The 26,698-nt window shown below is 32.9% G+C and overlaps 1 protein-coding gene across 3 annotated transcripts in view; it reads left to right on the plus strand.

The window, feature by feature from the left end:
• The first annotated feature begins 456 nt into the window (after nucleotides 1-456).
• LOC111701533 (pickpocket protein 28) overlaps nucleotides 457-26,698 on the plus strand; it is a 36,141-nt gene continuing 9,899 nt past the window's right edge. Inside the window, exons 1-14 of one of the 3 annotated variants that reach the window (XM_023472851.1) lie at nucleotides 457-483; nucleotides 1,457-1,518; nucleotides 2,719-2,827; nucleotides 5,434-5,487; nucleotides 7,768-7,863; nucleotides 10,890-10,984; nucleotides 11,278-11,311; nucleotides 11,650-11,691; nucleotides 20,865-20,978; nucleotides 21,210-21,282; nucleotides 22,187-22,260; nucleotides 22,321-22,604; nucleotides 22,656-22,687; nucleotides 25,659-25,945. In XM_023472851.1, the coding sequence (XP_023328619.1) occupies nucleotides 1,478-1,518; nucleotides 2,719-2,827; nucleotides 5,434-5,487; nucleotides 7,768-7,863; nucleotides 10,890-10,984; nucleotides 11,278-11,311; nucleotides 11,650-11,691; nucleotides 20,865-20,978; nucleotides 21,210-21,282; nucleotides 22,187-22,260; nucleotides 22,321-22,604; nucleotides 22,656-22,687; nucleotides 25,659-25,945 (1,335 nt within the window). In that variant the 5' untranslated portion in view covers nucleotides 457-483; nucleotides 1,457-1,477. The remainder of the gene's footprint in view (nucleotides 484-1,456; nucleotides 1,519-2,718; nucleotides 2,828-5,433; nucleotides 5,488-7,767; nucleotides 7,864-10,889; nucleotides 10,985-11,277; nucleotides 11,312-11,649; nucleotides 11,692-20,864; nucleotides 20,979-21,209; nucleotides 21,283-22,186; nucleotides 22,261-22,320; nucleotides 22,605-22,655; nucleotides 22,688-25,658; nucleotides 25,946-26,698) is intronic. The other 2 variants (XM_023472859.1, XM_023472868.1) reach the window with 2 other exon arrangements.

A 26,698-nucleotide genomic window follows, 5' to 3' on the forward strand; every position in this document is an offset into this window, starting at 1 on the left:
AAATTTTCTTTTAGCTAATCGATTTTCCTTTTTCGCTGGAAACCTTAGTATACATGTATTGATTTTAATATTAATAAAACAAAAAGGTCAATAATCAGTAAAACCGTTGGTTGTATGTCTTTGTTAACCTTGATATTAAAAAGGACAGTTCTAATGTTTTTTGTTGTTTCATTTTTTGACAATCAAAAATAGTTCTTTTTCGTCCCATGAAATTTTCCATGGCAAATAATCACCACTTTTAACTAAGTCACATTTTATAATTTTGATTTTACTTTGAATTTATACAAAATAGGCTTTCAGGGCCCATCTTCTATTTCAACTTTGAATAGTGACTCTATCCGCGCGTGAGCCCTTTCTCTTCTTTAAATATAAAAATGAAAGAAAGTGGGTTTCATTACATTTTACCATGGTAATTTAAGTGTAGTCATGTAAGCATAGAAGTAGGATTATACTTTAGTTGACCAACCGGACTCTTTTCTGAAGGTAACTGTAGAATAAATATTTACTGGATAAATATAAAGTACACAACTCTCAACTGCGTACTGGACATGTTTTGTTTTAACATTATAAGGAACAGTTTAAAACAAATTAAAGTTTTCTTGAAAAAGAAAATTTATATTCTTGAACATTGGAGCTGATTGATGCCAAAGTTTGTTACATTTAGAACATCATTAAATGGCAATTTAACAAACCCAGTCAAATTGGGTTTATATCAAATAGGATCAAATACAGAATAAAATATGATCCCAATTCCCAAAAATATATTAAAACTTTTAAGAGTAAGGTTTCAAATTTTTACTGAATCAATTTGGATATGTAAAAGTCTTACGGAACCTTTCCTATTGTTGCAAAGAACAAAAACAAATAAAACAGTTTTGAAATTAATGGCAGAACCTTTCGTAACCGAATTAAGATAAATCTAGATCCTGAACGTTAAAATGAGCTGGGTGTGACATGCTGAAAAAAGTTTACGGAAAGGTTATTACGGATCAATTCCGTATGGAATAATCGTCCCGGAAACTTTTTCCCGGTATTCACACCTATAGCCATCTAGCTTCAAGGGGTCGGATAGATTTATTCAAAAATTTGTTAAGAGAGGTTTAATTTCCAAAAGTTTGAACAGCTTCCGGAAAGGTTCCGTCATATCATGCCTTGAGGAAACCAAGTTAATCCCGAAAAGTTTGGACATACCAACCATATGAAAACGAAAGAAATCAAACATAGTAAGGTTTTTTTTCTGTCAGCAAGCCACAAACCAGACATGTATTTCTAAACATCTTGGACTTTTAAACTGAATATAAAATACTTCTATGCCTGATGCTACACTTTGGCGGTGGGTTCTTTTTGTATGCAGTTGTGATCTACAACTAAGATTTGACATTTTTTTCTGCATTAGGTGTATTCGATTCAATACACGAAATGATAGAGTGATGTACGTTTGATTTTTCTTATTTAGACCCCATGTAAAGAATAAGAAATGGAAGACCCTCCTCTGCAGGACAAGAAATATCCGAACAGGTTAAAAAGTTGTTTTGGTTTATCCATATTTCTGTTCAAATTTCTTAAGCTTTAAAGCACTCGCATTTACTGTAAACTAGACAGAAGGTGAAAGTGAAATGTATGCAATCTTACTAGTCACTGGTACAACTTTATGACCTCGTAGCTTCTCTAGTTTTGTTTGTATGCACAAGTATAAGGAAAGCAAATTGTTTTGGTTACATATTTGAAATTCAAAATGTTGTGTTCTTTTCCATAACTTAATCATTGTTTTGCAGACATAACATTATTTAACCTTAAACCTTGATTTATCAAATTTTTGTAATTATAAAAATTTTAATTCTAATAGTCAATGAAAGCTGTTCTTGTCATCTGTGGGTAGTTTCATTATTCGTTTTATTTTCGGCAAAGTGTAAAATACCCAAATGTTTTTAAATTTGATTGTTCTAAGCATTGCTTTTCCCAAACTTTAGAGGAAGCATATGAAAAAACGAACCAAAAATTATCGTGTTAAAACGATCGATCGTCTTTTGGTTACAAACAAACCGTGTAGAACATCATATACATCATATACACAATAGCATACAAAGATAATTTCAGAGAAACAGGGTGTCCCACGAAACATGACAGTATGCAGGACGACTTGAATGTCGTCTTGATTATTGATATAATTTGCTGCGTTTATTTGTCAATCTAATTTTAGAAGTAAATTTCTAGAGATAATAATCAAAAAATTTCCCTTGGCCTGCCATTTCCAAAATGTGGTCTGCCTTTTTTGTGCTTTCAATATTGCCCGAGATATGAAGAATTTCGTTCAGATTTCGACAATTTTGCTTTTATTTAACAAAATTGAAATCTGAACCAAACTCTTTATATCTCCGGTAATATTGAAAGCACAAAAAACGCAGACCACTTTTTGGAAATGCCAGGGCTAGGAGAATTATGTGATAATTGTTTCAAGAATCATGCACGTTAAAGTAGATAGAAGACTAAATGTTACAAATAAATTCAAATACCAAAGACGACTTTCAAGTCGTCTTTCTATTGTCATGTTTCGTGGGACACCCTGTACCAATACAAAGATTATGGAGCTCCGAGCAAGCCAAATATTGCAAACCGTGGATTCTCACTTCTATAAAATCACTTGTCATAATTGGCAATTGTCCTCCTCTCACTACTCCCACCCCCATCCGTCACCAGCTCTTATTAATATATTAATAGGCCTGAAAGAGACTCTGTCATGAAATCTTGGTTCTCTCAGAAAACTGGGCCTAAATCCCCAGTTTTTCTTCATAACAACGGGAAATTCAAACGACCGAAAATGGAGGAGGTGAGGACAAAAGAGCTGAGTTCTTGTCTCTGATTCATTATTCCCTTTATCGTAACCCGATGCCGTAAAACTTTGATATTTCAATTGGTAAATTCTGTTTAAGTTTGAAAAATCAAAGGTTTACACAAAAAAAAGTTGCAGGATATAGGGCTTATACTATTTGAGTTCGTGGCAAGAACTCAGTTCCTTTTCTTTTTAATATAGGGTACGCAATTTCCAAAACGTGCTTATGTTCCAAACCTAACACTGAGTGTCAGGTTTGAGTGCAAATACTATGATCTACGTTTCAGTAACTCTTACTGTGCCGACTGCAAATATCAATTAAAGAAACAATTTCCAACAGCTTCAATTTGTAATGTTTTAACTACAGGGTGTCCCACGAAACATGACTGTTGGTAAATCGTTTTGAATGTTGTCTTTTATACACTGTATTAGATATTTCAGACTATTTATTTCGCTTAAAAAATCTTTTGATTAGATATTTTTTACTTTGAAGTTGATTTTACCATAATATGACTCTTGTATAGTAATTTATTATTGTTTTGGTAATAAACAACTTAACAAATTATGGAAGAAGACATTCTAAACTGTATTTGCTGGTTTAAATCTGATAATACTAGATGAGGATTAAATTATGGATCAATAATAACCTTATCTGAACAACTGAATAAATTCAAAGTATGTTACATGCTTTTTTTATTTCCGATATGGTGTCATACAAATGGAATTGAGCATTAGTTCATATTGTCAATAGTCCAATTGATAAAACATCTTCAACATTGAATGTATTAAACGTACGTTGTTCTCCATCTCAAAACATCTTCCTACAAGGAATATGCACAGGATGGAACTAAACTAAAAAAACACTATTTATTTCTTTACTAAATTTTAAACTGCTGACAGTCGTTCATTTTCAACAAATACCCCTTCCATTTTCGAAACGTTTCCATTTTTGCACATATCACAAATTCTAATCTTGGACACTTTTTAAAAGATAAAACAACTTTTGCAACTTAATATGTTTGAGAATATTCAACAATTCAGAACAAAACGCACTCCAGTGGAATTATAAACCCTCTGGATTCTTCAAGTGGAATTATAAACCCCCTGAAAAGGTTTATAAATCCCTCCCTGGATAGATATCTGAATCCCTCAATTGAAATTTTAAAACCTATAAGGACAGATAATGGGATCATTCCAGTGGAATTTTAACCCCAGGAATGGTATTTGAATTTCTCCTGTGGAATAATAAACCTCCAAGAACGATATCTGAATCCCTCCAGTGGAATTATAAACCCCCTGAAAGGATTTCTTAATCACTACAGTAGATAAACCCCTTGAGCTTGTTATGAGTTGTTATATTTTGAAATAGTCCAATTGATTTTTACATTTATATTGTTTCATTATTTAAATTTTACCGAATACAAAAAGCTTCTTTTTTCCAAATTGGGTAACTGCTTGAAAAGTATCATTGATTCAAATCTGTAAAATGTCTCAAAATCGCGACATGTTCCAAAACGAGTTTTTTTTCTAAAATGAAATCAACAGTCATCAAAATTTGAAATTTATCTATTTGTAGGGGCTTAATACAGTGAAACCCTTAATAAAGAATACATCGAAAGAATTTATCAAATGTCGTATTCTTCACTTTCTGATAATGGAATGTTGCAAGTATTTAGTTTTTTAATTAAATGATTATAACAACATACATGAAACTGTTCCCTCATATTCATGACTATTTATTTCTTTTCGCAAATACTGAAATTTACGTAATATAGTATAAAACTTATTGAAAAATGGTCAAGACGACATTTGATAGATTCTTCCGATGTATTCATTATTAAGGGTTTCACTGTAGTTAAAATTTTGTTAAAAAAGTGTATTCTACATACAGGTGGTTTTTATTCTCGACTTAAACTGAAAAATATAGACAGTGGAAAAAGGTAACTTTTCACATTTTGCCCAAACCTGACACTTAGTGTTATGACTGGGCCAAATCATGGTTTGGAACTTGCCTCCCTGTAATAATATTTACTGTTAACTGCTCAAGGGATGGATCGTTTCCACTTTTTTGAAAAACGAATGTTTCGCTTTGAAAACGACGAAGAAAAAACTAAAAAAGAAACGATGATTTTTAAAGTAATAGTTTTTATTTATTACTGATTTTTAAAAACGGTTGTTTTTTGGTCGGAAAGTCATGTAAGACAATATTCATAATCTTATCTTTCTGAAAAAATATTGAAATTAATTGTGATATTCGAAAATTTTCAAAAACGACAATTTTTTGTTAAAAAAAGATTGTTATCTGTTTAAAAAAACAATCATTTTTTGTTTTTTGAAAGGTCAAAACGAATAGTTAATTTTCAAAACGATCCTTTTTCGTTTTTTGAAAGTTAAAAACGAGTGGTTAGTATTAATAAATATCTTTTTTTCCAAAAAATACGAAACAAAAAACTATCGTTTTTCGATCTGTTTTTAAAAACGATCAACAACCCTACTCATGGCTTTAACTAGTTAAGTAAATCCATAATTTAGGTTCAACATTATAGATTTCACAAATTTAACAATTTAATTTTAATTTATAGAATTAATTTCTTTAATTTCAGTTTAAAGAGTTCTGCGCCGAATCCTCAATTCATGGGCTGAAATACATGACAGAGGTATGTGTAAAGAAATAATTAAAAGAATATTAGGTTAGGTTTTCAACATTCAGAAAAAACACGACAACCCGTAATATTTTCTGTTGATGTTGTTTTACCAATTTTTAGCTTTTATGTCGTACATCGATTTTTTTGTGGGGTATGATGATGTGAACCTAATTTTTGTTTACTGTGATAAGCATCGAAAACAGAATTTTTTAAAGTTTATTAAAATATTTTAACTTTGTTTTTTGGCAGTTGCACTGACAAGTTACAATTAGCTTGGCACTTCTTTTTTTTTTATGACGAAAATATTTTTTTAATAAAAGGTGTAGAATTCAGAACTAACTAAATTAAGGTGGGGGAGCTTTTAGGAAAAATATTACCAGCTCAAAGCTTTGAGAACCTTTGAGATACGAGCCTTCGAATATGATATTTACTTGTTCCAAAAAAAAACCTTCCAAATCGGATGCAGAAACATATTTTCAACATTGAAAGTTAAACTTTTGTGTGAGATAGATTTAATCTGCAATGCTTGATAAATTTGACTGATGATATCTTAAAGGGACTGTAAGTGTAATTTCTAGTGACTCTCCATGCAAATATGGCAATGCCCGATTCACAACCGTACCATTAAGAGCTTTGTCTGATCAAGTAAAAACTATATGCCTGCAATGTTTAAAAAGTGGAAAACCGCATTTCTACTACCTGAATACATATAGTAACTATTTGAATTTAATACCTGACAACTTAGAAAAAACTACATTATCTTCCTCATTATTGAACAAATATCGGTTTCGATCAGAGGTACAGTTGTGAATCGACATTGCCATCTTTCTATGAAGGGTCACTAGAAGTTACGCCTTCAGTCCTTTTAAAGAGAGTGTTCGAAAATAATTAAAGAGGGTATAGACTGATTTATAATTGTATTCAATATCGATCGCTACTAATTTTACTTTTATATGTTGCGCCTAAAAGGGGATAATAGTTAAAAAAGTCTTATAACCGAGAGCATAAATACGAATTTAGCGATGTTAATGTTTTCATTATTTTGAAAATGACGACAAAAAAAGAAAGCTCATCCCTTCATTAAGGATCGTTAATGAAGAAATAAGGGGATTGTAAACCACCCTAAAGGGCACGGTGCTTATTATTGAACAGCTTAAAGAAGTTTTTGCTCTCCCACAACTTTTTACTATCATGTAAGACGACATTCGATAAAATTGCATGTATTTTTCTAAAACTATCGTTTTCTAAAAACAACAGATTTTATAAAGTTTGTTGTTTCGTTAACGATCATTAACTCATCAATAACAATCGTTAACGATGACCCTTTGTTAACATATTCATCAATTACAATTTATAAAAAACAATCGCTGATCATTTTCATGAACACTCGTTATTCGTTTTCTGAAAGTTAAAAACGAGTGGGTTGATTTCAAAACAATCGTTTTTTTACGAAAACGAAACACTCGTTTTTGAAAGCGATCGTTTTCAAAAACGATTGACAACTCTATCAGCATGAGACATATGACATACAGACCATACATAAAGAAAAACATAATTTTGAAGATTTTTTTTTACGGGAGTGTTTTTTATGTCATATTTCATATGTCGCATGTGTCATTTGTTAATTAATTTAATTTGTATTCCAAACTTGGAAGAAAAACATAATTTTACGGCAAGTTTTATTATTTAATTTATTATATGTCAAGTTTTTTACTTTAAGGAAGATGCAATTTTCTACTGAGTTAATAAAAATAAGAGGTTTTCCTTGTGAATGATTAAATTTGCGTTCCATACATATATTTAATAAGTTCAAATGATGTATTGTATGTATGCATGTATTTAATAAGATTCAAATGATGTATTGTATGTATGCATGTATTTAATAAGATTCAAATGATGTATTGTATGTATGCATGTATTTAATAAGATTAAATGATGTATTGTATGTATGCATGTATTTAATAAGATTCAAATGATGTATTGTATGTATGCATGCGTTTAATAAGTTCAAATGATGTATTGTATGTATGCATGTGTTTAATAAGTTCAAATGACCCTTCATCCAAAGATGTGAATGCCCGATTTACAACGGTACACTTGATCTGATACTTGATCTGATACCAATTGTGGAGATAAAGTCATTTTTCTGATAAGCAAGAAATGTGCAAATCACTTTTGCAGAGAACCCACAAATCAAAATAAGCAGTCAACAAAATGCATGCATCTAATTCAGACAAAGTTTTTGCTGTGAATCCCTTTAAAAAGATCTCTGACTCCACCTGTATTTTCTAGGATGGTGTATCCTGGATACAACGGGTACTCTGGATTATTTGGTTTATTCTTGCTACCGCTTTCTTAATCTTTCTCTTTAAACCCATTATTGACAAGGTAACACTTTAACAAAAAACAGTGGCGCTGAACCAGAAAGAAGAGAATATATACGGAATATATATACGACCGGAAATGACTTGTGCAGGTAGTTTTCAGTTATAGTATTTTCGGAATATTTCTTCAGCGTTTGTATTGTTGTTGTTGTTGTTGGAGGGGGGGGGGCTTAGGACATTTTTCCAACTTGGTAATTGGTTTTTGTCACGATACTCCTCTTAAAATGCATTTGTCTTGTGTTTCATGGTGAGAATGGACAAAATGAATATATTCTGATAATCTTTTCATTTACAAACATTGTATGAATTATAACATTGCATTGATTTTTAATGATTTCAATTTCTAATTACGTTTTACGTTCATACATTTATCCTTGAATGGATCCAGTAATCCCAACGCAGCTGTCGAACTGGTAATTAGCCGCATAATAGTGGTAACCCTAATTTTGAATGTCGTCGTTGTTACTTCATATTTTATATGTTATAGCAAAAGCCACATAAAAGCACAGAGGTTTCGGGATAATCTAAATAAAAAAGATTCTAACAGTCATATAGAAAAGCTTTAGGTCCTCCAGCAGCACCCCAAAAATCCTATTTTAAGAGTTTTTAATCAAATAGCGAGTTTTTGGTCGAAATTCTTAACTATAAATCATGACATTTAAACCACTAACAGACTTCTATAAAAAAAAAAATTCTGAAGCGGCCAAGCCTTATTTGACATAAATGAGAGGTTTATAGAATAAAATTATTTTGGCTAACCCCCCCCCCATATTACCCCTCCCAGTCAAAACATATGTTAAACTAACTTTTGTTTTTCAATTTATCTATACCTATAATTTAGGGCCGGGCACGTTCCGACTTCGTTGAAATCGTTCCGTTCTGTTCTAGAACGAGGGCCTTCAGCTAGATTGTTCCGTTCTCGTTCCTTTTTTTGTAATCGTTCCATTCTCGTTCCGTTCCGTTCTGAGTAGCAGAACGGTCATCCCGTTCCGTTCCGTTCTTGGCGTTCTTAGTCGAAGAACGGTTCCATCCCTCTTGTTCTGTTCTTAGACAAGAACGTTTTCATCCCCCGTTCCGTTCTTAGTAAAGAACGGTTCCATCAAAGACAAAAGTTTAATAGAAAAGAGTTAAAAAGTAAAAAAATTACTATTTTATAATAAAAAGTCTTTTAGCTTATAAACTTTAACTTAAAATTATATATTTTAAATTTAGTGTTAAAAGATAATTTCTGGGCCAAACAATGTATAATTTTGTGAGAGCCCTAAAATCCTAAATATGTACGATATACAGAAGTTAAACTTAAACCTTCTATGTTAGTTTAAAGTACTGGTCTGCAAAGCAGTGCGACTGGCTTTCTCATGCCAGACCAGCGCCATTTCCTTTCCTTTTATTCCTATTCCCTGATGTTTAGGCAATGTGTACAGGGAAATTGTACAGTCCCCTTAAAATTTGACGAAAAGGTCAACATGTACAGATACAGAAGCTAGGGGGATTTTTGTAGACGTTATTTTGATTATGAATACAAATTTAGAGAATCGTTTTTAAGCCTTTGTCCATGGTCCCTAAAGGAACTGTAGACGTAATATTTAATTCATAGAGGGCCCCTGTAAGCTTTGTAATATAAAAAAATGAGTAAAATATCCATATTTTTGACTTTAAAAGTAAAAGCAAAAATGGTCAGAATTTAAACATTTTACAAGCTAGCAAAACGACGATATCTTCCAAATTATGTATCAAACAAAGGTTTAAAGAGTACCGTTGTGAATCGGTGAAGGGTAAATAAAATTTATTACGATAAACACTTCAAGTTTTTGAATTTTGAAAAAATGAACTATCATATACAAAAGTTTTTTGTCCAAGAATATTTTTTTGTGCTCTAAATTGAGAATTTTACTCAAAAAACTGTTATTTGTCCAACGAGCAATGTATTTCTATTCATACGCATGATACAAATTTAACGTCCAATATTCCTCTGTTTATATGTGATAAGTGAATTAATTAACTTGGAATACAAGGCCAAAAACGGAAAATTATAGGGCAAAAACATTAAATATTTGCTATTTTTTTTCTTTTCATTTAAAAAACTTATTTGATAACTGCACGGAGAGCACTAGACACAGTTAAATAAAATGGTATAAAGAAATATCTAAAATCTTTATTCATTATCCAATTAAAAAGAAACAAATTCTAAATCTGACGAAGCTGTAAGAATAATTTTATAAAGAATTACAAAATAGTGGGCTTAACAATTTATTAATGAAAAAAAAACAATATTTTAATTGGGATTCTAATTATTGTCAAGTATACACCGCAACTCCACTTTTTTCTTTTCTCAAAGATTTCTTGAAATAGAACTTCATGATTTTCCTGGTTTCCTTCACATGTGAACTTCATGCAGTACAAAAATCTCCTGACAGACCCGGCTTCATGAAACCTAGACAAGTTTTTATCTTTAAGAATATTTGTATCTTAAAATCAAAATATGCATCGTTAATATTCTACATTCTACTATAAAACAAAATATGCATTGGTTGATCTAGCTTTCCATTCTTCTTTCAAAAAATATTTCCACACAAATGACATAAGCGGGAAGGGATAGTCTAGCTCTGTTGCAGAAATGTTGATTTTTCAAAAAAAATGTAAATTATTTAAAATAAAATTCATATTTTACCTTGGTATAAGCGCCCAGCCCTAATCTATATACATGGATTGGATATTTCAGGGACAGGAAATTGCATAGATAGGATATTTTATATATAAAACAATTAAGAGAAAAAGACAGTGAATACTAAGAAAGAGAACTTTGGAAAAAGGGAATAAATTACCTAATCTACGAAAATTGTTCTTTGGCTGTATATGTCCATCTCTGAAATGTCCTCAAACCGTCACAAATCCATGGGTCTACATTATCAGGTTGCAAAGATATAAGGGATGAACAGTTTATGTTATTTTGGGTTAAATATTGTATTCCTTTTAATGCACTCTTGATTTTTTATTTTGAAGTTTTTAAATCAAATTCCATCTATATAGTACAGCAATACACCGACTATAACTACTGTGGATACAACAAACTATCCGATAGCCAACATTGATTTCCCCGGAGTCACAGTCTGCTCCAATATAAGGTTAGTAATATTGTAATTCAAATTTGACTAATTGTAACATTAATATTAGGAATTTTAAAACTTGGAATTTGATTAATGTGAATTTAAATAAGTGGAAATCGGAAATAATTGGAATTTAAACAACTAGAATTTAAAAAATTTAAACCAAAATCTGAACAAAATATGTTCTTTTTCCCACAAACTATTTTTTTAAGGTCAATAAACAATATCTTGTTTCCCAAAACTGTGAGTGGTCCTTCGCGTTTCCTTGACAATTTTGGAGATTTCCATGTTTAGCAAACTTTTTTTTTCAGGGTATCAGCTAATAACTATAAAAAAGCATCCAAGGTTTGTATTTTTACGTATTCTCAGAGGGGGTCTTATGTCTATCACCAAAATAAAAACTTGAGGGGGGGGGGGGTACAGTTAATTGATCAGAGTTATTAAAAAGAACAAAATTGTTTTGAATTTGTAATATTTAGCCGTCTAATTTCTTGTGCGTAAATCAAAATTAAAGCCGCTAAGAGGTCACAAAGTCGCATCAGTAATATTGCATAATTTGAACATCTCTTTCTGTGTAGTTGGCAGTTGGCATTTGGCACTGACAGTGGGCCGGGGTTGGCATAAATATGTTATATATTATAAAATTGTTCGTTAGTTTATTGAAGAACCTGTTTTGTTTTCAGAAAGACCCGTGGAAAAAATACGATGATGAAACAAAGCATCAGGAAAACGCAATAAATAAATTATCATTCAATTCTTTGTTGCATTTTGGGAGACTGTCAATCTAATTTCAAATGACTCTTTTAAAGCGAGCTAAAACAAATTTATTTTTTAAGTTCTAAATTTTCCTGATTTTTAAATCAAGATGGCGATGCAAACCGATTGTCGTCTTTTTTTCTTTCTTTGAATTGTGAACGTTTTTATGAGGATTTTTAACGGAACTAAGCTTTCGTCTCAAACTCTGATTTTAGAATCCATATATCTTTGCAACCCGATTTTGTAAACCATTGATATTTCAAACAATGAATTCTGTCAGATCAAATAGTTGAAGTTTCAATCATTAAATCATCAGGTTGCACAAAGATTGGGATTTAAGTTTGTGGCAAAAACTCAACTTTTACGACGTATAGTTTTCAAAATTACAAACTTCTTCATGACATTTAGTAACAAAAAATAGAAAACATCAATTATTCCAGTTTTTTGCCGGTTTCTACAAGCTTATCTCACGTCAAAATAAAGTAAATTACACGAAAATTAGTTAAAAAGGTCCAAACAGTGCAAGGATACTGGTCTAGTCTTTACCGTACCAGCCTAAATTTCAACACTTCCTTCTGTCTAGTTCAATGTGATATGAGCTGGGAACTCTCGTATTGTGAATTTCAAGATTAATGCTTAATCTCAATGTTTTTTAATCTGCAGATTAATTTGATCTTTATTGGATATTCCAAATGTTAATCGTACCTAGCCAGTGGTTGAATTATCTATTCCTAGTTTGGTTCCTACTGAGCACACTGTAACTCTTATTCTCTTTTCCACTCATAATACAGATTGATGACAGGCTAAAAATCAACAATACTGAAAGATTTATTATATTCTGTTTATTTGTGCCATATCTGGGGCTAACAAAGTAAATACCTCAATATAGCAGGATGCCAAACATAACAATATGTATCGGTCACAAACATTTTATTCTGAAAAAGATCACTAGATCAATTTCATGCGCATTCATGCTGCAACATTAATAACGGAAAAGCAAAACTTTCCAATACTTGACTTAACACACTACTAAGAGTATACTAAGAACTTTGTACTATGCCCCACATGTATCGGCAATATTTACGGGTAGAACTGGTTTCTTTAGCCGGAGTTCAGAAGTTCAGAGAATACAAGCATACAGCGCACACCGTCTAATCCAGGGGTAACACAAATCCAGAGGGAGTGTCTAGGGGTTACGTACACACACAGAAACAGGAAAAAAAGAAAACTGATTTTAGTTGCAACTGCACCCCGCGACTGGAACTTTAGGGTCTGATTGATTGCTGATACTGCACCCCCTGACTGGAACCCAACGAAGCTTTAGAGCACATTTATTGAGCTTTATGATCAACCAAGCACAGACTTAATCCAACACTGGCATTGATAATACTAAAAGTGCATAATATCGGACAAAAATATATTATTAATAATATCGGACAAAAATATATTATTAAAAAATGCAGAACATTGTTACTTATCCCCTAATCAGCATTTCGCCATATAACAACTTGCCTAAGTAACATTTTGCCATATAACAACTTGCCGTATAACATATTCTAATATTACAACAACTCGCCTATATATGGTCTCCATATAAAAACAAACTAATAAATTCTATTCAGTAGAATGTAGTTTAATAGAAAGTATATGTAGTAATATAAAATTGTGAAACATTGCTCAGCTATATTGATGAATACATACATACATATATAAGCAGATTTAAATTTAGCTTCCTCGTTGAAGTCCATATGTCCAATCATTTGAATGTATTCTTGAGGAGGGGTGGGGTTGAAGCGCTTGTCACACAAAACTTGATCTTTTGCATGTTGTCCAGGGCTGCCTGCTTCCTGCCTGTGTTTCCACGGATGTACTGACCGACAGAGCTAGACAGAAAAACACGTCGTGTGTTTGCTTCCTGGGATTTAACAATCTTTAGAAAGTCCCAAACATTTGTCTTTGCTCCAACTAAACTGTTAATCATCCTGTTATAGCTCTAAAAGCATATTGTTGGTCTGTGGACCATCCTGTAGTATAGTTTCATATTGGTTCCATAGAATTGGAGCAAACAATACAGAATTGCCTCTTCTAAACTCAATCCAGGTTTTCTGGAAGTATACAACAAATGCATACGCACATGGGATGCCTGCACCCCCTGCAGGGGGCTGGGGTTGATTTGAAGGTGCAATCACAGAGCCAGATTAAATGGTTGCGAAGAATATCAGCTCCAAAACCACTGAGGCAAATCACCATTGACTGGGTTTTGTCGTTATCAGTCCAGTCCCTAAAGAGTTTAAGGTCCCCCTCCCATCCCCAGTTTGAGAGAACTTGTCAGGGACAGCAGTCAACTTGAATTCTGCATGGTAATATGGATAGGGTTTCCAACGTAATAGATTATTCACTTACGGGAAATTACGTGCAGTTACGCCAAATAATTTTCATTTGTGTAATTTCGCAGGATTACGGTAATTAATTAACATTAATTTTGCAAAATTACGGCATAATTTTGCTTAATATCTGCAACATAATTTCGCGAAATTTTGTAAAATATGCGTAACTAGCGAAACTTTGATTTCACAAAATTACGCCTTAATTTCACATCATTCTACTAAAATAATTTTGCGAAATGTTGCAATTATTACGACTAATTAGCGAAACCTCCATACAAACCAACCTAGGAGAACATTTTAACCTTCCTGGACATGAACTCTGCCATATAAAAGCTAGCGTACTAGAGAAGGTTTGGGACCTTTGGAGAAGTTTACTTTCAGAAGAATCTAAATACATCAGAAATTTTATGACTGAACTCACAGGAATGAACAGAAAAAAATAGTTTTTATTTAATTTTAAACTGTTATTCAATATTTAAGAAAAAGATTATTGTTTATTTCCAATTCTTTAAAAGGTTTAAATACCTATCTTTAGACAAGCCCCCCCCCCTTGAAATATGCTAAATATATACACTATACATATAAACTATGCAGTTTGTTTTTAATCTTCATTTGACAGAAACAATCTTAAGGAATAATATAAAAAAACATTTTTTTTAAAAGCAAATATTTGCAAATTATCTTTTTTCCATCTCATGATCTGAGTTCGTTTCTCTTTAGTCAATTGTACAGCCCGTTTGAAATTGTTTTTAAATAATCTTTTTTGTTTGTTTGTTTTCAATGGTGTTTGATATCAAATTTAATGGCTATTATATCGTTAGAACTGACGAGGGTCAACCTAGATTGAAATATGTATATTTTTAATAAAATTTTTAATAAAACATCTACTTTTTTTCTCTACAGAGGTTTATTCCATCCCCATCATCAAATTTTAATTCAATTTGAAAGTATTTAAGTTATACAAGCAGATTGGACATGGTTGTAGCTTGTATATCCTTACACACATTTTCCCGCTATATTCATTTCTGAGAATTACAGAATGGTTTTGTAATACATAATTTCACGTAATTACGCCTCAATTATGCAAAACTAGACTTTATTTCATATAAGTAATCAACATGTAATTTTGCGTAATGCTCCTCTGTAAGTGAAAGAAAGTGTTACGCATAATTTCTCATAATTGTGTGAAAGGTAATTACGACTGGAAACCTTAGATGGAATCTTGGGTCCAATGTCTGTCTTTTTCCTCCATAGAGCCATTTTTATGGCCCCAGTACTTGAATCACTACTAAGTTTTCCTTGGAATGTTGTACACAGCCTATTGGTGCTAATCTCTTGCCCAACAGCAGCAGGGGTTGCTCCATGAACTTCAGCATACTGAGATACAACAGCTTTTTCAGTAACGTGGGGCTAACTTTCTCCTCAACATGTTACCATGATTGTGTGATGACAGATTTTCTCCAACAAGGTTCCCTGTTCTTTTTCTTGTTGTCAGAGTAGTTGCTTATGTCAACTAGTTGTAGATGCGTGCAGTACTCCCGACATTGTTGGAATTACTGTATTTGTGGATTTTTGGTTTTTGATTCATAGATTTTCTGGTATAATTTCATTAACACTACAATTTAATCTAAACATTTATATATACAGCAAAGTTGTTGTTACATGGCGAAATGTTATATGGCGTAATGTTATGTGGCAAGATGTTACTGAGCCCTTTGCCAGTGTTTATATCTGGAACCCATAACTTATTAATCCATAGATTATACTCAACGTTCATAATCTAAATCCCTGATTTGTGAATCCTTAGATTACGGCTCAGTAACATTTTGCCTAGCACAAGTTCGCCTAGTACACTTTCGCCTAGTACACTTTCGCCTAGCTCAAGTTCGCCTAGATAACATTTTGCCTAGATAACATTTTGCCAAGACAACATTTTGCCTAGATAACATTTTGCCTAGATAACATTTTGCCTAGATAACATTAGAGAGTAATTTTCGCCTAGATTAACATTCTTCAAATTAACCAGCTTTTGGAACAAAAAAAGTACTCAATTTTTACTATAAAAATTTCACAATTTTTTTTTGTAGTTTAAATCATTCAGTTTTCTACTGGCATTGAAAATTTGTAAACATTATTTTAATACATTTTTTCTGCTTTTAATTGAATTTCTTGAGAAAAAAGAGGAACTTTATAAATTTTAGTGAATTTATCTAGGCGAAAATTACCTTCTAATGTTATCTAGGCAAAATGTTATCTAGGCGAAATGTTGTCTAGGCAAACTGTGTTTAGGCAAAATGTTATCTAGGCAAAAAGTTAGTAGGCAAACATGTACTAGGCGAAAGTGTACTAGGCGAACTTGTACTAGGCAAAATGTTACTGAGCCTTAGATTACACCTACATAATCAGTGTTTATGACTTGGACCCTTTACTCTTAATCCACGGATTCACCTAAATCCATTTAATTTTTTTTACTTTGATCTCCTCAACCTCCAGAGGAATTTCAAAATGGAACTCTAGGTTGTCTGGAAACACGATTTCATCTTTCTCACCAGCACCTTTAATCCTTTCATCATAGGTTTGGAAGATTACACTCTCTGACCTGGACATCCTGGATACAGCACTCATCTGCTTCCCTGGCTTCACTTCAGCACAATCTGAAGCTGAACCAGTAGCACCATGAGTACTGCAGATGAAGTCTGTTGTCCTGGACTCCAAGGCCACTCACCAGTACCACTCCAGAAGGACCTGGAGTTGTCTTTGTTAGCATTAAAATTGCGTAAAAATTGCGCTCTTTTTACGCATATGTTTTGAGTGTTTAAATATTGAAGAGTTCAGTGACCCAGGTGTGTGTGCAGCAATGTTATATTATATAGAAAGGCGTGTGATTTGAAGATAATAGTGGGAAGGGGGGGGGGGGGTTAATTGGGCAGAGAATTTACAGTGCTATATAGCACACTGGTTTTTAGTACCAAATTTCACCGCTAGGTTCTCTGTTACATTCACGTAAATTTTAAAAAAAGTAAAAAGGTTCAGATTAAATTTTTTACTAAAAGTATATCATTTAGAAGTCAAGATTTGGGTTTTAAATTATTTTAAATTTTTTTAAATAAAACATTTTTATTAAGAAAATGCACTGAATTTTCTATCAAAGAGTTTTATATAACTTTTATAACTCCCATATACGTATAAAGCTTAATGCTATAATCTCTATGTTGAACCGTATTCCCAGATGAATGGAAACAGTTCAGAGAAAGTACCATGCCTACTCAGGGATGGCCAATCTGCATGCATCAAATATTGCATAACTTTTGGTAATTGAGTAAATAAAAATGCACATTTTTGGCGTAAATTTGTTTAATATTATTACGTAAATTTTAAATCTACTAAATTTGCGTAGCTAAGTGTGCGATTTTACGTCTTTCATGACGTAAAAAGAGCCAAAATCTCTACGCAAAATTATGTAAAAATGCGAAAAGTGACGCTTAAATTGTGCTCTTTTTGCGCAATTTGGCTAGCTGGGTTACTTATGTAAAATCCTTAATGCCAGTCTTATAAAGTTATAATGTTGGAACGGAACATTCTTGATCATATATCTCTTATCAATATAAATATCTTCCAGCTTCACCATAAATCCTATCTCAACCAGATCTTTTACCACATTCCTCATCCCCTCTTTGAACGGAATGCTCTTCCTATATTAACTTGTATATATCCCGTCAAGGCTTTGTTATAATTATTAGATCCGTTGTGCTTGGCTGATAAAGATTTTACTGGATCCATTAGAAATGGATAATTCACCACTACCTTCCTCAGATTAGTAACAATCCTCACTCTCTCCTCAATGAACTGCTGTTCTCTAACTTCATGTAAAGATATTGCAGTCCTTCTACTAGATGTCTTGCAAGTTAAACATTTTGCACACACTAAGCATCTGAATCCAATGATATCCTCCTTATCTTCATCATCTATTGCATTTCTAAACTTTGCAATAGGAACATGAGCTTTGTGAATACCATTGAGAATCTTCAACTTATCTATAGTATCCAGCAAACTCTTTTTATCACTTGTTGAATTATTAATTTGTTTCCAGTCTGTCTTTTCTTCATTACCTACTGTGTCTCTAAGTTTTGCAGCAGAAAGGTGAGCATAGAGTATTCAACTCATCTTCTATGTCTAACAAATTCTCATGATCATCCAATGAAGATTCAAATTGCTGAGGCACAGCTCCATTTCAGTTTAGCACATCATCTTCATTGATAGGGTAAAGATGTACTGTAGTCTGGATTAGGGCTGGGCACATTCCGACTTTTTTAAAATCGTTCCGTTCCGTTCTAGAACGAGGGCCTTCAGATAAACCGTTCCGTTCTCGTTCCTTTTTTGTTGTATAGTCCGTTAATGTAATGTAATGCATTAAATCCTTGCAGTGGAGTAAATAAGGGGGGTTATTAGGGTTATTTACCCCCCCTTAGAATCNTCGTTCCATTTGTTCTCGGGAAAGAACAATGGTTCCACCAGGAACACGCCCAGCCTTAGTCTGGATGTAGTCCAGGTGATGGAATATAATCTTTCTCAGCTTCAAGATTATCCTGGATCCTCTCTCTCATGAAGAAAACCTCATTCAACATTCCATTCTTCACTCCTTTTTCTCCTTTTGTGAAAGATTTATGCAGGCCAGCATAAATCCATCATCTTGCTGCTCAAACTCTTCACATATTTCTGACAAATCATAGGATTCAAATCAAGCAGTCACATCATCCATCCCAACACACACTACCTTATGAAACTCACCCTTGTCTCCAGGTCCTAAATTGAATCTGAATGCTCCATGTTTAGATCTAACCTTATTACCTCCAACTACTGTCAGGCTTGTAGGTATACTGGAAACTCGTTGTAATCCTTCCTTTTCAGCTAGGGATCTATCCTAACAGTTTGCATCAGATAACAGGAATGTTCCAATATCTCTGGGATGATGTCTTTGGGTTGAACCTCAACACTCTTTCCAGTCTATGGTCTATGAAAGAAACAGCTTTGTCTTTGAAGTTGTCCTGAACCCACCTAAATGCATTCACGGAGCTAGGATTCAATGAGAATACTTGGAAGATGTAGTTAAATGCAAACTTTATCCTTGAATCCACCACAGTCCCAAGTTTACCTATATACTTCTTGAGATCTTTTTTTCATATCTTTAAATGATGCACAAAGCTTTGCAAGATCCTTATACATACAGAACAGGATATTGAACGGAGCTAGATTCTTGGATTGAGCCCACAAAGCACACCCTTGGCACTTCAGTGTCAAGGGTGTTCAGTGTCAAGGTACTGATGCTTCAAAACTACACTGACAAGTTTTTCCCTTTATCCATCCTGCTCCATCTATCCACGGGATTGATTGAAAAGAATTCAGGGCATGTACTCATTCCTATAGGACAAGGAAACTTCAGATTAGCCAGATACCATTGAGTATTATGAAAAGTAGTTGCAAAAATACTTGTAGGTTGATCATCGTCAGATTTATCCTCACATACTTCTTGAACCTTATGAGCAGACCTGGGTTTCAATCTTGGAGATCTTGGTTTTGTCTTTGGAGAAGTAGGTCTCTTAGGTTCCCTGGAACCTTCACTTGTTTTCCTAACTATGATTCAAAGACTCTTGAACACTTGGTATGCTTCTAATCCCCCTGGATTCTTGTAATCCAGATCATTCTTGGTCATCTCAGTGATCCATTTAGTACAGGTCTTTGATGGTAACACCAGAAACTACTCAGGGTAGCCCTAGAGTACAGACAACTCTCAAGCTCAAGCTTGTCTATACAATTTACCTTCGACAGTGTCTCTAATCTTTGTAGAGCACCAGAGATATAGGTATAGAAAGAAAACCTGGAATCATTATCATTAGGATTGATGAAAGGAAAAGATTTATTGCAAATTCAATCTGTTAAATAAAAACATTCCATTATCATACAGTAATATAAAAAAAAAAGAATTTTAAAAAGAATTTATGTAGAATTCAGGTGAGCACCATCTTTTCTTTTATAAATACAAAGATACTAATAACAACAATAGAAAAAACTTATTATATTCTGTTCATCCTAAAATAATTCATGCCATACCCAGGCTAACAAAGTAAATACCTCAATATAACTTAGCAGGACGCCAAACATAACAAATGTATTGGTCACAAAAAAATACCACTTGTTCAATTTCATGCGCATTCATGCTGCAACATTAATAATGGAAAAGCAAAACTTTCCAATACTTAACTTAACACACTACTAAGAGTATACTAAGAACTTTGTACTATGCCCCACATGTATCTGCAATATTCAGCTGGAGTTCAGAAGTTCAGTGAATACTAACATACAGCTTACACCGTTTGATCCAGGTTGCAACACAAATCCAGGAGGGAGTATCCAGGGGATACTTGGAAACAGATCAAGACCATTTAGTTGCGAAACAAAGTTATAGCATTTCATCCTTAAATTTAAAGTGCCTACATTTGATATTGAGATCAAATGATCATAATTATGAGTCTCCAACCAACTCAAAAGGTCCAAGATAACGATTACTTTCTCCTGGAAAAGAAGATAAGCTTGTTTCATCTATAAATCATTACTGGCTCTCTTTATATCATATTGACAATCTTTTTAATGATGTTGTTTTAATAACCAAAAACGCTAAGCAACATGACAAAAGGGTTATCAAAACCAAAAGACCAAGCAACAAAATTAAAATTATGAAAAATTGTAAACTTTGAAAGATGGTGACGAACTTAGTCAAGTTCAATTCTGACAGAAAGGTCCTTTTTAAAATGCCAAGTGCTGAAGAGATGATAGTTAAAGAAGAAAAATTGGTCACTAACTTCATGTACCAGGTCTATATACATATATATTATTAATATGTACCAAATCTAAATACACTAACTGCATGTATATATATATTTATAAATATATATATAATATATAATAAATTACTTCATGTTCCAGCAATTTATATATTATATAGTTATCACATAATAACTCCAGGTATTAGGCAAAGTGAGAAAAGGGTTTAACCCACAAAGCTAGAATGATTCTCGTACAAAGAAGCAGCAGTGTGTTTTTAGATTGCTCCCAGCTGCGAAAGAATGTTTCTCTTCTGCAAATGGCAAGGAAAACAGGAAGAATGCAAGCATTTTGGTAGGTACTCCAAAATTGAAGTGTCCATTTTTGTTTAAAAAAAGGTTTAAAAAAACTAGCTGAAGATACATGAAGTTATACAGCCGGGGTACAATTGCGTTTAATATTTACTGTAAATGAAAATTAAGTGTTTGCAAAAAACTCAGATTTTAAAATCCAGATATCTTAGATCAAGTAGTATTTAGAATATTAAAGGTTCCAACCTTAAGGTTGCAAATGTATAAAAATTAAAACATTTAAGATTGTGGCAGAAATCACATTGACATGTTAGTTGATCTGAGAGTGCAGTATTGTAGAGAAAATGTTCTGGATTCATTTGAGACCACCTGAATTGTCCATTCCAGAGGATTGAATTTGAAAAAAATAAAAAAATAATTTTATAAGAAGGACGTAGAATGTAGCAAAAATTTTACGGTAAAATAATATGGCCTGTATAGGAACAGGTTAAGAAAAAATGTAACATTGAAAATAAGCTGTTTTAACTCATTAGGGATTTTTGCTAACAAAATTTGAAGATATCTACCAACATATTTTAAGAGTAGATAATGATGATAAATTAAATGAATCCATTCTATGATGACTTTCATCAATTTCTGTGGAGAAATATGTTCCTAAAACTTTCATGCTGTTATTCAATTATTTAAAAAAAAAATCAATTTTCAAAATCAACCCTCCGTAATTGACAATACAGTAGGATTTTAAAAATTTCATTTGCTTGCTTGTGAATCAATAATAAACCATAAAAACGTTTCATAGGTCCCTTATGAATCCTGAAAAATATCTCTGCAATACTGCACTCTCAGCTAAACTACCATGTCTAACCATTTGGATTCCCCTTGTCTGCAGTGCCATTTCTGTACTAGCAATGAATTTAGAATGCTTGTCAAAATACATATCATTTAAGTTACCATGAGGAAGACTGATGATGGTTTCTGTTGTTCTTTTAATGCTATTAATTTGGCAGATTCCTTTGCAAAGGTAATCTACATATTTAGGCTAAGACATAATTGGGAAAATTTTATAATTTTGTTATGACAGGATGAAAATTCAACTGGAGACGACTTTGCAAACCCATATGCCTACTGTGATGCAAATACAGGTAGTGGATCAGGCAATTCTTATGACAGTGGCTATGAGTCTAATCCAGCTGAGGAGCCTGACGGGAGTGGTGATGGAGCTGATACTGGAGACGGAGCTGAAAGTGGTTCTGGAAGTGGAAGTAATTTCTATTGCCAAGGCATGTCTAGTAGTGGTTCGGAAACCCCTGACAGTAACACTGGTGATGAAAACGGGGATCTCAGTTTTTCCGGGCTATTGGCTGGGTAAGGCTAAGTCAGGATAAAAATACGATTATTTCTTATTCATTTGTTTAGGTATGACAAAGATAACACCAATGTTTGCCAAGGTTAATAAGGATGACTAGATTTTTTTAATAAAAAGATTTTCTACATCTTTAGGGTTCAATGTGTAGATAACTTTAAATAACCTTAAATGTATCAGATTAAAAACTAATAACAATATCAAAGGAGTAAAAAATGGTGTTGGCAGCCACAATCCCTTTGAAAGGATACATTCGCAAACAATGAAAAGGGATACCTCATTATAAATTCGTTGATTAATGATTTTTAACCTTTAACTGTAAGTTATTCACATGAACCACTGGCCCAGGAAGAGTACTACATTAGGGAATTAAAGAAGTTGACTTCTCTTAAAACTCTTTTTTATAATACCTTTTTTTGTGCAGCCTGAAGGCAACAACTCTTAATATTTAAAACTTTGACAATCTATAGCAGAATTCTTCGATTGAAATATAAATTCCTTGAATAAAAGAATGATATATACTTTGGAGAAAAAACTCAGCAGGAGCAGTTGAACGAGCGGTTGAGATCTAGACTAGATTGTTAGCAACTTCTTTGCTTTCAACAGCTGGATTTCAGATTTTTCAGGAACTTTTTTGCATCCAATAGCTCGGTTTAAGATTTTGAACAACTTTTTGCTTTCAACCATTGGAAAACAAATATTTAAAAATGTTTTCGCTTTCAACTACTTGTTTTAAGATTTGTCAGCAGATCATTTACTCTCAACAGCTGAGTTTTAGATTTTGAATAACTTTTTGTTTTTAACAACTGGAAAGCAGGTTTTCTTTCAGCTGCTAGGTGTAGAGTTTTCAGCAAATTTTTTGCTTTTATAACCACTGGTTTTTAGTTTTTTCAGTAATGTTTTGCTTTCAACCAGTACTTCAGATCTTGCACAAATTTTGCTTTCAACCACTAGAAAAAAGTTCTTCTTGGAAAACGTTTTTCCTTTCACAGCTGGTTTTAAGTTTTTTTTTCCATAACTTTTTTGCTTTCAACCAACAGTTAAGATTTTGAAAGCACCTTCAGAAAAAGTTTTTCTTGGAAAATGTTTCAGAACAACTTTTTGTTTTTAATCACTAGAAAACAGTTTTTTTTTTCAACTTTTTGCTTTCAACCATGGAAAAATAATTTTTTTAAACGTTATTGCTTTCAACCACAGGTTGTAATATTTTTTCAGCCACTTATTTACTCCCAACCGCTGGGTTTAAGATTTTAAACAAATTTTTGCTATCAACCACTGGAAAACAGTTTTTCTTGCAAAACTTTTTTTTTCTTTCCACCATTATGGTGGGAAAAAAACCGCTGGGTTACAGATTTTTCAACAAAGTTCTTGCTTTCAACAACTGGAAAACAATTTGTTTTGATTAAAACTAACCACCTGAAACCAGCAGAGACCAGAGACATGTGGTTAAGGGCCTGCAGCAGCTACCTCCTTTATAGATCCCAGCTATCAAAATAACCAATTATGGCTTTACTGCCTCATATATACGACAGGCTTTTTCAGAGCTACGATCATCATGTGTGTACTTACGTACAGATTGAGGTTCTTCCTGTAGGAACAACTCCAATCATTTTATCTGAAACAAATATTCAAGCAATAGTATAAGAAGTAAACCCGGCAAATATTGACACACCTGGCATATATGAAGGTTCACCCGAGAGTTATTGTTTTATGGTTCTTCTCTTCTCTGATTCTTTCAGTGCCGTGCTCATACTCGTCCGCACTGGTACCAGGCGCGTTTTAAAGTTCAAAAGGGAATATCCCTGACAATTTAGATAAAAAATTGTTGTTTAAAATCATTAAATTTTAACGAAAAAATTACGATCATTGCGATTGAATAAATTCTAATTTTGAGATAAAAATGTGCATTTCTTATTCTAGACTGGGTAGAGTCTGAGATAGATCTCAACCACTCCTGCTGAGTTTTTTTTCTTCTAAGTTTTTATCATTCAAATTAAATGATTTGGAAATTACAGATTGTTGCAAGGTATCAGATCCTTTATTATCTTGCATTGATCAATCATCCTTTATACTTAATAAACCTAACATTCTCACAAATGGTGTTAGGTACTATCCCAAAGGCATTTTCCCAAGGGCAACTTTCCAAGTGACATTTTCCCAAGCGGCAACATCCCAAATGGGAAAAACCAAATGACAATTTCCAAAAGTATTAAATGAACATTTAAGTTATACATCTTTAGAGAAGAACTTTTTTTCGAAAAAACGCAACTTAAAAAAAGATTTTCCATCAGTTCCTCTCAGTTAGTAAGGCAAGAACATGTTGGTGGCCTACACCCTTTTTTTAAAGAACGATCCTTATTATTATTTACGGTTAGGTTAAGCCTTCTGAGGCTAGTATGGGCTAGGGAGCAGAGCACTGCAGCTATTACTTGTTTGAAAGAAAATAAAGTACATTATTTAAGGTTAGATTAGGCGTCTGATGCAACGCAGACTACAATAGGGGCCGATTGCTGCGACTATTCCTTGTTTTAAAGAAAATATAGTAAATTATTTAAGGAAATTGTTAATTGGGAAGATGTACATTTGGGAAGTTGCCGCTTTTCCTTCATGGGGAAGTTGCCACTTGAAAAATTGTCATTTGGGAAAATGTACATTTGAGAAGTTGCCGCTTTTTCTTTATGGGGAAGTTGCAACTTGGGAAATTGTCAGTTGGGGAAATGTATATTTGGGAAGTTGCCGCTTGGGAAATTGCACATTTTGAAAGTTGCCACTTGGGAAATTACCCTTGGAAAGTTGCCACTTGGGAAAAGGCCTTTGGGAAAGTACCTAACATCACACAAATGCTTGATCATATTTTAAAACCGTTTTTGATCAAACATTAAAGCTTTATTTAGTGACACAATTTATTTTTTATTTTAAATTAGAAAATTATGATAATATGTGTGTTTTTAAATAACTGAACACACCCTTTGACTGTTCATGCAATCTCACAGATTTTTTTCGTCTATAATTCCTTAATTGCAAAAACACTGAAATAAATCTACGCTTGTCTAAAGTACCGACAAAACCGCAAGCATATAGAAAGAAGAGAAACACAGAGGGAGAAACTCCTCCTGAAGAAACTGAAACTCTAGGAGAAGGTTTGAATTTGGAAGCAAACTCAGATACATTAGAAGTTCTTCAAGAATCAGAGGAGGAGACAGTAGGGGGATATACAATACTAAGAACCAATATGGCTGCTCAGGATCTTGGCTTTTCTTTTCTGATAGATGCTAATGCGATGGATGAATTTAAGAATAGTTGGAATGAGTTAACATCTAACAACTTTTACATCGGCTTTAAGGTTTGGTTTTGTAAATGATTAAAATTTTGTCGAGTTTTTCGCTATAACCAATAATTTAAAAAGATATGTTGTATAACTTTTACACACATCAATAGAATATAACTTTACAAGTAGTATACCTGAATTTATTCAAAATGTCTATATATAGCCTTCAGGGACCAAATTTAATGAATTTGAAATGCCTAAATTTGAATCACCCATTCTAAGGCTTCCTTAATCTTTAACTTTGAATAGGTGTTCATTAGTCAAATATAGGGTGTTAAGGGTTTTTGGAGTTGATCTAAAAAAACAAGTATATAGTGTTGTTCTATGATGGTATAGTAACAGATTCACGATGAGTTCGTAATATTTCATGTAGAGCCTAAAAAATAAAGAGACTTTTTAAAATTTATATTATTTTCGTTTTTTTCCTTCCTTCTTCTTTGGTCTACATATTCAAAATTCAAAGTTGGGTTTAAAAATTTAACATACTAAATGAATTTCTAAATGGGCATTCTTGAATAACTTGAGACAGCTTTTCCCAGCTTTTCTCCGTGCCCTTTAAATGCCTCATTACTAGTGTATCTCTTTTATGTCTTTTTGAAGCTGCAGGCATGGACTGCTTCACTGCATTGTTCTGTATAAATTCCAGTCCGTTTCAAAAACTCTTCCACATGATAGATAAGCACATGTCCTTTCCATCCTAAATAAAATTTTTTACTAAAATCAATTAAAGGAAATGAGTTTTTGCCACAAACTCAAATTTTCTCAAAC

Source organism: Eurytemora carolleeae, unplaced genomic scaffold, assembly GCF_000591075.1.
Source record: "Eurytemora carolleeae unplaced genomic scaffold, Eaff_2.0 scaffold144, whole genome shotgun sequence".
Taxonomy (NCBI): Eukaryota; Metazoa; Arthropoda; class Copepoda; order Calanoida; family Temoridae; genus Eurytemora; species Eurytemora carolleeae.